At 37.3% G+C, this 13,170-nt stretch overlaps 1 protein-coding gene across 3 annotated transcripts in view; it reads right to left on the reverse strand.

Moving 5' to 3' along the window:
• Window positions 1-13,170, reverse strand: part of LOC135201342 (uncharacterized) — a 218,479-nt gene that overhangs the window by 33,590 nt on the left and 171,719 nt on the right. For all 3 annotated transcript variants that reach the window (XM_064230195.1, XM_064230202.1, XM_064230190.1), the window contains one exon: window positions 9,442-9,562. In XM_064230195.1, the coding sequence (XP_064086265.1) occupies window positions 9,442-9,562 (121 nt within the window). The remainder of the gene's footprint in view (window positions 1-9,441; window positions 9,563-13,170) is intronic.

Genomic DNA, 13,170 nt, shown 5'->3' on the forward strand with positions numbered 1-13,170 from the left:
TAATACCATTGTCACTGAGATAGAGTGTCGCATTAACAATAGACCTCTTACATATGTGGATGCTACGTCTCCAGATACCCCTTCTCACCTGTTGTATGGCTATCGGTTAAACTCTTTACCCTCTACCATAGACCAGGACTATCTGAATGACCCAGATTTTGAATTTGACCACAAACAATGTAATGACAGATTCAAGTTTGCATCTTAGGTAATACATGCATTCCAAGAACAGTGGGAGAAGGAATACTTTCAGTCTCTAAGAGATAGACACTATTTCAACAGGGATCCGACCCAACCATTCAAAACTAGGATTAAAGTAGGAGATGTGGTGTTAGTACATAATGACACCCCTCGTTGCATGTGGAAATTGGCGAGGGTCATTCAGCTGATGCCCAGCTCTGATGGATTGGTCAAAGTTGTGAAGTTACAGACTGGCAACGGAGAGACAACTCGGTCAGTTGACAAACTTTGCCTGCTGGAGGCCAGAAGATGTGTACTGTAGATGCTGCAGAGCAAAAATTTAGAAGGCAGTCAAATTTCTGAAGGTTATCAAGCGAAGAAGAGAGACTGAAGAGAAGAGCTGCCACCAACTTGAGGCGATTTTTACAACAGTTGATTAATGATGAAGCTGTTTAACCTAACACAAAACTGTGTTTTGTGTTATCTCCCCCCGGGAGGAAGTTGTAAATTTATTTTGTACATATCTATTTTCTAACTTTAGCAAAGTCACTGCTAAGAGCTACAAATCACTATATCCCATTTTCTTTAGTAAGCTGTGCAGAAATTTTAATACTGTATTTTAAATGCTCTGATTAGTTTTACTTAGCATTTAAAATATTTGATAGATAGATTTAATAAACAGATTTAACTGTCCTTTCAAATTAGTTAAGAAATTCATTTAATTGATTTAGGGAGTGATAAGAACCATTAACCTAGCATACAAATTTTTTGTTTTTGTTTTTTTGTGTGTGTAGCTATAGGCCGAGCAGACGGGCGACAATTAGTTTCGTCAGCTTAGACTTGAGTTTAATTTAGGTAGTGTAGGGTTGTAGAAATTAATAACCCTTAAGATAATTGGTTTGTATGATCTCCTTTCCTATTTGTACCTATGGGTGTTTAATGGTTACAATTTTGCCATATTAGCTATGGACGAGGGTGGGATGGAATTTGCTAAGGAAATCTATTATAAAAGGAACCAAACTAATCTAACATACCATAACCTAACCTAACCTACCTGGCCATGTTACCTGACCAGGGCTGTACCCCCATAGTTGGCTGTGTTACCTGGCTAGGGGCTTTGCCCCCGTACCCCTGGTGGGTTTTTTTCTGACCTTACTAGTCAGAGTCTGATGTTTCCGGATGCAAGGTATCAATAGCACCCGATTGAACATCAGTTGAGGAAGTGGAAGCCCAACTGGGTCCAGGCATGGAGGTACAAGCCAAGGGAGGATAGAGTTTACCAGCAGCGACGAAGAAGGCATGAAGGAGCTTTTGATGATCCACTACTGACCTAATAAACGCATAGCAGGAGAGGTACTGCTGGTAATATTCTTTTTGAGCGCTGGACCAAAGGACATAGGACTTAATGTCCCCCCACAAGTGCTCGATATTCTGTGTGTGAATTTGTGGATCATTTGGATCCACTAAAAGCCTCCCTATGGTTTATGGTCAAGTGCTGATATCTCTTGTATGATGCACACTCATTACTATTTTAATGCTGAGTTAACAGACAGACCTAATTTTGGCTAAAAGTTCTATTCTTCTTCTTCTTCCCAGCTTGTTCCCATTTTTATATGGGGTTGCCGTTTCGGATGAGCCGTTTCCATCTATTTCTATCCTGCGCTTCTACCTCATCAATTCCCTTCTCATGTAAGTCTCCTCTCACACAGTCCTTCCATCTCTTTCTTGGTCTCCCTCTTCTTCTTCTTCCTTGAACCTCCATCCCCATAGTATGTCTCCCAGCGTGGTCCTCATCTCTCCTCAACAGGTGTCCATACCATCTTAGCCTCCCCTCCTGCACTTTCTTTGATACTTCCACCACCTTAGTCAACCCCCTTATGTAGTCATTTCTGATCCTATCCTCTCTTGTCACCCCAGACATCCACCTAAGCATTCTCATTTCTGCCACATCCATCTTCTTCAGTTCTGTTTTTCTCATGCTTGCTGTTTCCGTACCATACAGCATTGCTGTTCTTACCACCGTCTTGTGAAATTTTCCTTTTAACCTAAGCGGTACTCTTTTGTCACAAAGAACTCCAGAGGCCGCTCACCAGTTGTTCCAGCCTGCCTGTACCCGATGTTTTACTTCTTCTTCCATACTTCCTCCAGTGTTAACAAAAGATCCCAAATACTTAAACTTATCAACTCTCTTTATTTGCACTCCACCAAGCTGAATACTTTCTCTATCATCCCCCTCAGTGGTGGTACACATGTATTCTGTCTTAGATCTACTTATTCTCATTCTTCTGTCCTCCAGTACTTGTCTCCACCTTTCCAATTTCACTTCCAGATCTTCCCTGCTCTCTGTGCACAGAAAAATATCATCCGCATACAATATGTTCCATGGTACTGTCTCCTTTACTTCCTCTATTATAACATCCATCACTATGTTAAAGATAAATGGGCTCAGAGCCGACCCCTGGTGTAATCCTACTCTCACCTCAAAACCTTCTGTCTCCCCAACACTGCTCCTCACTCTGGTAAATACATTCTGGTACATCTCTAAAAGTTCTATTACGCCCATGTAATTATATAAATATGCAAAATTGTTCAATCTAAGTCTATGCTGGAGACTATGTCTCCATGGCTTTTTCTGTCCTTTGGACAGATTTCAATTCGCACTCCCTATGGGTTCTTATGTATTGAGGGCCTCAAGTGTATATTCTGTTGAATTTTACTTTCATTCCAGTGTTGAATGGTCGCATTTTGGACTGGTTTTTATGCCTATTCCTCCTCGATTTCTACGGGAGTCGAGGAGGGGCCCCACCTCGATGATTGTATGACAATATTTGGGGGTCTCGCCGAGCGCTTAAATTCTTTAGAATTTCTAGCACTCTCAGAGTGTTTTGACCTTCTACGAACTGCAAACACTTGGGCGAGACAAGGATTCCTGATAATTGTTACCTGGTAATTTTGCTGAATGCTCAAATTCCTTGGAATTTCTGGCATTCTCAGAGTGTTATGGTTTTCTGTAATTTCCAAACACTCAGGCAAGACAGGCATTGCTGGTAATTGTTATTAAGAAAATTGGGAGTCTCGCAAAGCCATTAAATTCCTTGGAATTTCTAGCGTTTGCAGAGTGATTTGGTTTTCTGAGATTTCCAAACACTCGGGCAAAGGGCATTCCTGATGAGTATTACAAAAATCGGGAGTCTCGCAGTGTGCCTGTATCCCTTGGTTTCATTGGCGCTCACTGAGTGCTCAGTTTCATCATATTGCCGAGTACCAGGGCGAGACAAGGCTCACCCAATTATTGTCTTACAAGAGTCAGGCTTTTCTCAGCGAGTGTGGGAATTCTTATGGATTCTAACGCTTGCCAAGTGCTAACTATTATGAGTGCTTGGGTGGCGAGATGAGCCTTTACCAGTACAGATGAGTCCACTCCTCAGTCTGGTTTGGAGATATGTAGAGCTTGGAACTGCATGCAACACCATCCTCGTGTATTGGATCTTAGGGTCTGAATACGTAGGACAGCAGACACAGAATCCATCTTATTCTACTTCCTGGAACTTGGGCCTCGAAGGAGAACAGTCAGTTGGGAAGAAGTGATAGTTCTTCGTTGACGATAACCACTCATAAGTAATTATGTAGTAGTGATCTGCTCAGCTTGTGTACGGGTCTTTCTGAGTGTACAACCCCCATGGGGAGTCGTATATCCACAGTCAGTGATAGGTAGTCATTTCTCCATCACGATAGTGGTGCAGGGTGAGAGAAGGGACCGAGGTGCGTTGGTGGCTTAGACCCACCTGTGAAAGCCAGGATTGGCTATTCTTCAGGTGTCAAGAACGATGTTGCTGTCCCTCGGTACAAGGCATCTGAAGGAGACAGGATGTCCTCTGCGTGATCCTCTTCGTGAGGTTCAATTATGGAGAAGATAGATGTGTAGCAAGACGTGACAAGTTCTTGTCAGCTTTTACAGCATTTATCTCCAGTAAACTTTCGCTTGCGTTTGCAAGAATGAAACGGTTGTAGGAAATGAAAACTTCGTTTAAGAGAGTTAGAACATTGCAAGTTCAGGGAAGAGCGGGCAAGAACAGTCAATTCTCCTCTCTTTTTTCCCTCTTCTTCCTGGTTATACCAGAATGAACAAGGAAATAAGAGGAATTCTATGGAGTCTACCCCTCAGAGTTCGAACCCAAGAGACTATGTTTTTGATTCAATCTTAGGATCTTAATGAACATAAGTCAATCTGTTCAGGATGGATAGCACCGAGAGGTTTGAACGCCTCTCCAGTGCTTCAGTGCTTCTGTTTTGGGAACAACCAATTCGACTTGAACTAGTTGTCTTCGGTATCCTGTTATCACTGTAGAAGTCTCCCTTTGGAAAAACTTCACCTTCGCTCTCTCCATTAGAGAATGAAGGAGGTCTGCTTCCAGTCCTTATTCTTGTCTGAGTAGTAGGTGCATATCTGTAAGTTAATTCTTCTGGTATGTGACCAAGACGAATAGTACCTTCTCTTAATTAACCTGAAACTCAGGACAGCCATTTGGGTTCCAAAGAATTACCGGTTTTGATTTTGAGATAACTAGTGGTATTGTTTCCCAGCAACACCACAGCATTTACATGATCACTGAACAAGAGAGTTTTCTTCCCTCTCATTTTAGTTGAAATGCAGATGCTTGAGTGTACCTTTTTTGTGCTTGATGGTCTTAGCCAAACTCATTCCTTCATGGAATGCACTACCAGGCAACTCAGTATGACAAGTCGAGCGAGTGGTATAAAGCATTGTCTCAGTACTGCTCGCTCTCCGAGATTCTTTTTGGTTTGGTATTGGTTCTCCTCTATCGAGGATTAACTTCCAATTTGAAGCTCTCTGCCTGGCAGTCACAGACTTAGGTTTTTGGTTGGATCAGAATTCTCAAATAGTGCCCATCTCTCCTGCATCACATTTAACGTTGCGAGAATTTTCAGACAGAGATATATCTCATTAGACTCATTATCATCTTTCTGTTTACCCTGCGGTATAACAGAAGTCTGTAGCCTATTCTTCTGTTCCTTTGCACCTGCCCCATTAGCTGCTGCGATGACGCAGGATGATTTTCTTCAGACAATTTGAGTTTTGCCTTCTAATATACATTTCCTAATTCGTAAGGTGTTGTAAATGAATAACAGAAGACTGCCTGTTCCCTGCCCAACTAGCTCTGCTTCCAAAGTAAATAGAAACTTCTTCCCTGATCCAACCCACAAGTTCTTCAGGCAGTACAATCCCTGCATTTTCATTACTGAAAGACCTCCACTTTCATTGCAATCTCCGAATTTCCCACCGAGCAGCAATAATATAGTGGATAAACTTTATCAGTCCTCTGTAAAACAACAGGGATTAAAGCTTTCTTCACTGGTTGGTGTAATTGACGGGTCTTTTTCTATTATCAGAATCTTGAGAGTTTACTTATCTTGATTCAACAGTGAAGACGTAGGTCCACATTCACCTCAGCCATTCACTAGTAACATAGTATTGTTTCTCCTTGCTTGAGATTCAACTACTGATGAGAAACTTCTGTCTTGCCATCACAGGAACCTCAGGGTCTAGAAAGCAATTGATTATCGTCTACTGTGCACATGCCTCACGAGAATCATCATCTCGTCTCTGAACATCGTTGGCAAACAAGATAGATGATTTGTATGGTTGTTCTCAGCATAACCCTTCAAAAGGTGGGTGTCATGTTGTGACTACATCTTGGATGCACGACAGTGCAAAACTGCTCAATCAGTCGGCATCTGTTGATGAGTCTGAGTCCTTCATGATCTGCGCTCTGGGCTTTGTATTGGTTGATCCAGATCAGTCATTACTTTGTCCTATTGGTGTGTTGCTGTACACATGAAGGATCGACACCCTTCATTGAGTGTCGATGACTTTATCCACTGCAGACTGCCAATGCAGAAGTGTCCAATGACACTTCTTTCTCCGAGTCTTACGGGATTGTGAGAGACTTCTCTGCAGTTGGATAGTCCCGTGGATGGGTACATTTCATCACTCCAAAGAATATGTCAGACCGGAAGATAGATGAGGTCTTATTACGACCATATTTATATCTTTCTTCCTTCGGGTCTGCCTACAGGTCCTTGGACCCTCTTTTCCTTGGACCGGTGGTGGATGCTTGCAGGTTGTGTTTGCTCACCCGGCTCCTTCAACAGGACAAGTTGCATCTCGCCTTTGGTGTGCAGTTCTAGAGGTAAAAAGGATACGAGAGTGACTGGCCTCTCCACCTTCCCCTCCTCGATCTTCTACTACTCTTCCCTCTGGCTGAGAATAGGACTCGAACTTACACTGGCTGGTCGGGCAATTGATGCGGTAAGCTTACACATCGAGCTTCCTTTCTATTTTTCTTATCAGAATCATAGAAGCAATCCCGCTCCTTCCTCTAGCAAGGGGAGGAAGGAGACTGGCAATAATGCAAACCCTTCCCAGAACTTTGTATTAATGCCCCCAACTCTAAATATTCTTCCCAGCCCTTTTTCAGATGAATTACGATTCCTCACTCATTTTGGAAAGGCACAGAAGTCTGACTCTTGATCATGCAGCTCACATACTCTGATCAAGTTGTCAGAGGCAGGGCACTCCTCGTTCCTACGACCAGGAGGAATAGCCTTGGTGTGCAGCACTCCAGTCCGTTTTAGAGGCTCACTCACATTCCTCCCACCAATCAGTGAGTCTTCCTTATGTAAAGGACCGAAGGTTTGTATATCGTGTAGGAACAAATCACAACTTTTGAAAGTAAATTGTATTTTTCCTAACTGTACAAACCTGAGGTTCTTTACCTTAATGCCCACTTCATGCCACCCCTCAATCTGAACCTGGGCCGAAAAGCAAAGTGGAGTGTTTACATCTGGGCAGGCGGGCCTACCCGCCTACCAGACGGTAGTTACTGCCTAACCCACCTTGTTCAAGAATTTAACAGCCATAATTCCAGCCTACGCTGAAAGTAATTCCTTAAGTAAAGGACCTCAGGTTTGTATACTTAGGAAAAATACAATTTACTTTAAAAAATTGTGATATATGTCTGATAGATAGATTATATAAGAGTGCACTACAACAATAATGATATAGTACATGGAATCTTCATTTACCTTAGTATTATGAAATACTAAGGACTAACATGGGGATCGGCACTAAATTTAACAAGACTAAAAAATGAGATGCATTAGCTTGGCAAAAACATATTTCAGGACGACCACTCTTGTACATCATGTCTTATTCCTGAATATATTTTCCTCTACTTATTGTAAAGATTGTGGGCTAAAAAGAATTATGCAAAAATCTTTTTTGCGCAAAATATTTGAGTTGTGAAGTCCACGAATTTTGCAAAAGACTGTGTTCAAACCGTCTTTATTCAGAATCTCATAGTGGAAGCAGTGAGTTACAATTTCCTTTCAAAATATTACAAAATGTCAAGCATATCAATTCTAGAGAATTCGAACATTAGCTTAATACAAGAAAAAATTTATATTAGAAGACAAATAAATCAATGTTATTACCAGAAAATCAAGTAGCCTTTCTGTGTCGTGTCCACACAACCAGACAAATGATAACATCATGGCAGTACTACTTGCCACCCCTATAAAGATGCTTTTGCAAATATTCCATGGGTGCGGAAAATGGGGACGTTCTTTTGGGTGATGGTGTCAAAAGTACTCCCTTGCTTTAGACTCACATTAAATGAAGGAAGAGGAATGGACAACTTGGCAAATTCTAGGTTCATTCAGGAGTTTGGTAAGTTAAAGGAGGAAATGTATACGTGAATTATCTAGACATATACGCAGATGGCTCTAAGAAGGAAATAATAAACTCACAGAGGACTGGCCATGTGCAGCTGCAATTGTAATTCCAAGTCTTGATTTTATTGCAGTTTGAGGTTGAATCCCCTTACATCTGTCCTAGGAGCTGAATTATTTGCTATACGTGAAGCACTCAGATGGGTTAAGAACAACTATAGATGCAGAAGAGTTGAATATTTACGGACTCCATGACCTCTTTGAAATAGATTAAAAATAATGGTGCGCAGAAATTTAAAGAAATTGTGCATAAAATCCAGTCAATTCTATCGCAACTAAATGACACCCAAAGTTATGTGATTCTGCACTGAGTACCACGTCACAAGGGAATCCTAAGGAATCCGATGGCTGACGAAACAGCAAAACAAGGTTTGGAAAATATGTACATTATAAATAATAACTTAGTTATAACAGAGAATAAATCAGCTTTAAATAGAAAAATGAAAGAAATGTGGCATCATGAAACCGGGTAAGTGGCTTGGAACCTTTAAACAGATTATTGGAGAGTGGGAAACATCTTACTGTAAAAATAGAAAAGTAGAGACCATCTTGGCAAATCTAAGTATTGGTCATGTCAGAGTAAATTCTTATTTACATAATGTAAAATGACTGATTCGCCTCTATGTAGTCATTGTAACAACAGAAGATATACAACAAGTCATTCTAAATTGTAGAAAATTTACAGAATAAAGGAATACGTTGATAGCAAAATTGACAACAATGAAAGTAAACTTTAACTTGAAGTACTTCATAACATTTTTATGAAAAACTAACCTAGTAAACACGCTATAGCCATATTGAAATATCAAAACAGACAGATTAGGCAAACTATCGTTAAATTTATCCACATGTAAGGCAACTAACAACGATATTTGAGATGGGATAATGTAAAATCATGAGGTGATTTTGTAGCTGTTAGAGTAAAGTGTTTTGTATAAAAAGGATAAACAATATTAATGGAGGGGGAGCATGGATATTGTTTGAACGAATTGGGAATGAGCCTCATGTGATTAGATAAACTCATGATTCATCCCAGACCTTCGATATTAACAAAATAATATTGCTCCACAAATAAAAGTTAACATGACTAATCTTTGCATTTTTATGTGACTTTGCAGGGGAGTACATTGGCTCCATTAAAGGAAGCTAGATATATTAAAATAAAGAGGAAGAAGAATTCCAGAGATTTCGGGATTTTCTGAGGTTCCTAAATGGACACCTATAAGGTTTGGCTTTATCATAAGAGATATTTTTAATGACAACCAAATCTTAGAATCAGTGAAACGATTAAAAAACGATAATAATAATCTGTCGGCGCTTTCCAGTTTCAATAATGTTTTTGCAAAAAACTGATAAATGAGACATTTAGAAAGTGGTTTTTGTTAAAAAACTACCTGGTAATGATGAAATATTATGAGAAGTAGCATAGCTTGTAAACAGAAAACTTACTTGGCTAAAGAGAGAAATGGCTCTTTCCGTAATCTGACCCAGTCGAGCTCCTGAGAAATGCAAAACGTCCTGCATAGTTGGATAAACGTCAAACGGCGTTGTCAAGCGGTGGATGTTTTCTCTGCATAAAACAAATTTATATATATTGTATTTTTCCTTGAGGTACATGTGAATATATGCATCACAGAGTCTGATTTTTTCTAGCAGGTGCAAATGCACACACTATATATATACATGTGTATGTAACACTATATATATATATATATATATATATATATATATATATATATATATATATATATATATATATATATCATATATAATATATATATATATATATATATATATATATATATATCTATATATATATAATATATATATAATATATATATATATATAATTATTTTTTAAAAATACTTTTTTTGTTGACTGATGGTTGATATGCGGATGTGATGAGCAATAACATTTTTGAAATGATAGGTATCATCATTTTGACTCCCATGGAAACAAGGGAGGTCTTAAAAGGCTGGTTCCTTCATTGGACAGTAATTCTACGGCTTCACCTTTGTACCTGGCATACCTGTCATCTTGTTTGGAACGCCAAAGTTTGCCATTCCTTCTCTGTCTCTTACCCTGGATGGTTGGTGTTTTTAGTTCTCTCTCTCTTGGTTCTTTTGCCTTGTTTTAAAATCTTTAACTTTTAACTTTTGCGGTATTTTAATGATGTAATATTTTTAGTATTTATTGTGAGTTCCTTTTATAATGTAATTGTTTTTATTTCCACAGACTGATGATGCACCGTGTTTTTTGTGTGCGAAACGTTTCTTAAATAAACTATGATGTCTACTAAGATGTATCACGAAACCCTCTGAAATACTGTGATATTGCTGACTGGAGATTCTAGTGTATATATTATATTTATATATATATATATATATATTATATATATTATTATATATATATATTATATATATATATATATATATAGATATATAATATATATATATATATATGATATATATATATATCTATATATATTATAGTATATATATATATATATATATATATATATATATATATATATATATATATATATATATATATATATATATGCAAAGCATAACTTCCCCTAAGTAATTGTATGTAATGTTGTAAAGTGCCTGTAATATGTTTAGATTCCATATTAAAGTTAGTTTAAAGTTAATATGTTTACATAATGTATGTTCAGAATTCACAAAAGCATAATTCAAAGTTAAGAAAGAACGTAAGTGTTAAAAGAAAGAGAAATTAGCATTGTTTGCGAAAGGGGACGACGCATCAATCATCACTTGAAGCCGCGTGATTTTAATTGTATTTTTCTGCAAACAGCCAATCATACGATACACATGACTGTCTTGAGCCATTCATATCCAGAAACCCACGTGTCGATTGAGCAATGTTTCGTAATATAGTTTCTAGAACCTTCTATGACTGAAACATTTTGCTTACGATCTGTCTATGACGACATATTGTCCTTACAAATATTCTTCAAATCATTTTTAGTAATTAGAGATTCTTATATCATGTAACTTTTTGATATTACTGATAAATTTACTCAGATTTGCCTATCTCAATTTGTCAAAAGAGAATTTACTGTCTTTTAAGTAATTTAATTTGTGAAGTAGAAATAATCTCATTTGCAACTGTGTTGACGTTGTCACGGAAGTGAGGACACTCTATGCTTCAACCGTATTTCAATAATCATATCTTTTATGTTAAGGGAATTTACAATCTGAAACCATGTAATAATACAGTTTATTTATAGTTGTAATCCCATTTTCTCTCTCTTCCTCGCTTTGAAAGAGAATTATTAAGATTACTATAAATATCTCGTCCCAAAATGTTTTGAAGTCAGCTATCCATTTTGGGGTCAAGATTTCATTCGCCCAATTCGCTCCTATATGAAGAGAGAAAGAGAGAGATTTGTCATTCTGAGACTAACTTTTGTGTTGCATAGAAAAGTGTGCTGATGCCTCTCTCTCTCTCTCTCTCTCGTGCGAGAGATAATTAATTTTTACAGTAACGTAACTTAGCTGTCGAAGGTCACTCTTCTGTCTTTTGCAAGTAAGGGAATCTGAACAAGAATGGTAAAAGTGTGCAACGGCGCCTATAAGTGTGATCAGCTGAAGATATTGTAACAGGTCTTTGAAGTTACAACTGCAGGAAAAGAAAACATTTTGAAGTATAAGGTAAAGTGAGTTTATGTTTAACCATGGTTAAAATTTAAATTGGATATCCAAACTGGTGAACTTATTGCATTTTTTTTCTCATTTCAAATTTTTGTGTCATGTTAATTAAATTTTGAAGTGTTTTTATTTTTTTGTATTCTCCGTGTGCTATTTCCTATATTTTTTCACATATTGGTAGTGAATTTTTTTTTATACATTTATCCATTTTTGTATGTTTATGTTTTTTCATTTATAAGTTGGTTCGGTATACCTTAAGTGTTTCTTAGTGATTTGAAATTGCATATTTGATTTAATTTAACACTTGTTAAAGAATTGTCATAATTAAATTTCTTTTCAATTTTTAATTATTTGAATTCTACTTGAATAATTTAATTTCTTGATTAATCAATTTCCTTGATAGATTGATTTAACTTTGTTTAATAATTAATTCAAGAAATAATCAAATCTTGCGTTTGTTCAAGTAACAGTAAATTTCCCTGAGATTGTGAATTTCACTTATAAATTTTGGATTTAAAAATGAAATTTTTGCATTTAAAATTTTCATAAGTGTTTCATTTATTGACCACCAGTGATAAAATTTTATTTAGGTAGAGTTTCAGAGTGTTAATTGTGCTGCTTTTCTTAATTTTATTGAAGTGTGTTAGAACCAGGGAAATACTCAGACTTTTAAAGTACAGGCAGTCCCCGGGTTACAATGGGGGTTCCGTTCTTAAGACGCGTCATAAGCCGAAAATCGTCGTAAGCCAGAACATTGCCAAAAATCCTAAGAAAACCTTACTTTTAATGCTTTAGGTGCATTAAAAACTATGTAAACTGCATTCTTATTGCATTGTTCATCAAAAAAACCTTTAAATATTGATTATTTTGCATTTTTGGTGTCATATTTCATCTGCCAGATCAGCGTTTGTAGGCGTCGTAGCTCTGGAACATGCGTCGTAACCCTGGAACATGCGTCGTAACCCTGGAAATAATTTCTGATGAATGTAATTGAAAAGCGTCGTAACCTCGGAACGTCGTAAGCCGAGGACTGCTTGGAGTGATGCCCTTTAATCAATTTAATCTCATATGTGATTACCTCAAAATTGTTTCACTGAACTTAGTCTGATTTCTTACTTGATTAATAAGATTTGTAAGGGATCACTGTTCCCTTTAGAGTAATCAGTCGTATTTTATCTGTGACGAAGGTTCAGGTGTCTGGCTGTTGTGAGGTAACTAATTTTTTATTGGTAAGTGCAGTAACTAGATACTTCGGCGTTTCGTCAATATATATAATATATATATATATATATATATATATATATATATATATATATATATATATATACATATATGTGTGTGTGTGTGTGTGTGTGTGTGTGTGTATGTACTATGTATGTATAAATTTGTATATTTATTTTTGAAATGGAACTGTTTTGTCATTTAGGGATTTACAGTATAATCAAGTGAATGGAAATGTGATTTTTGGATTTCTGTATTTTGCCTGAAATTCACATTCATGTTT

The sequence above is a fragment of the Macrobrachium nipponense genome, chromosome 23 (genome assembly GCF_015104395.2).
Source record: "Macrobrachium nipponense isolate FS-2020 chromosome 23, ASM1510439v2, whole genome shotgun sequence".
Taxonomy (NCBI): domain Eukaryota; kingdom Metazoa; phylum Arthropoda; class Malacostraca; order Decapoda; family Palaemonidae; genus Macrobrachium; species Macrobrachium nipponense.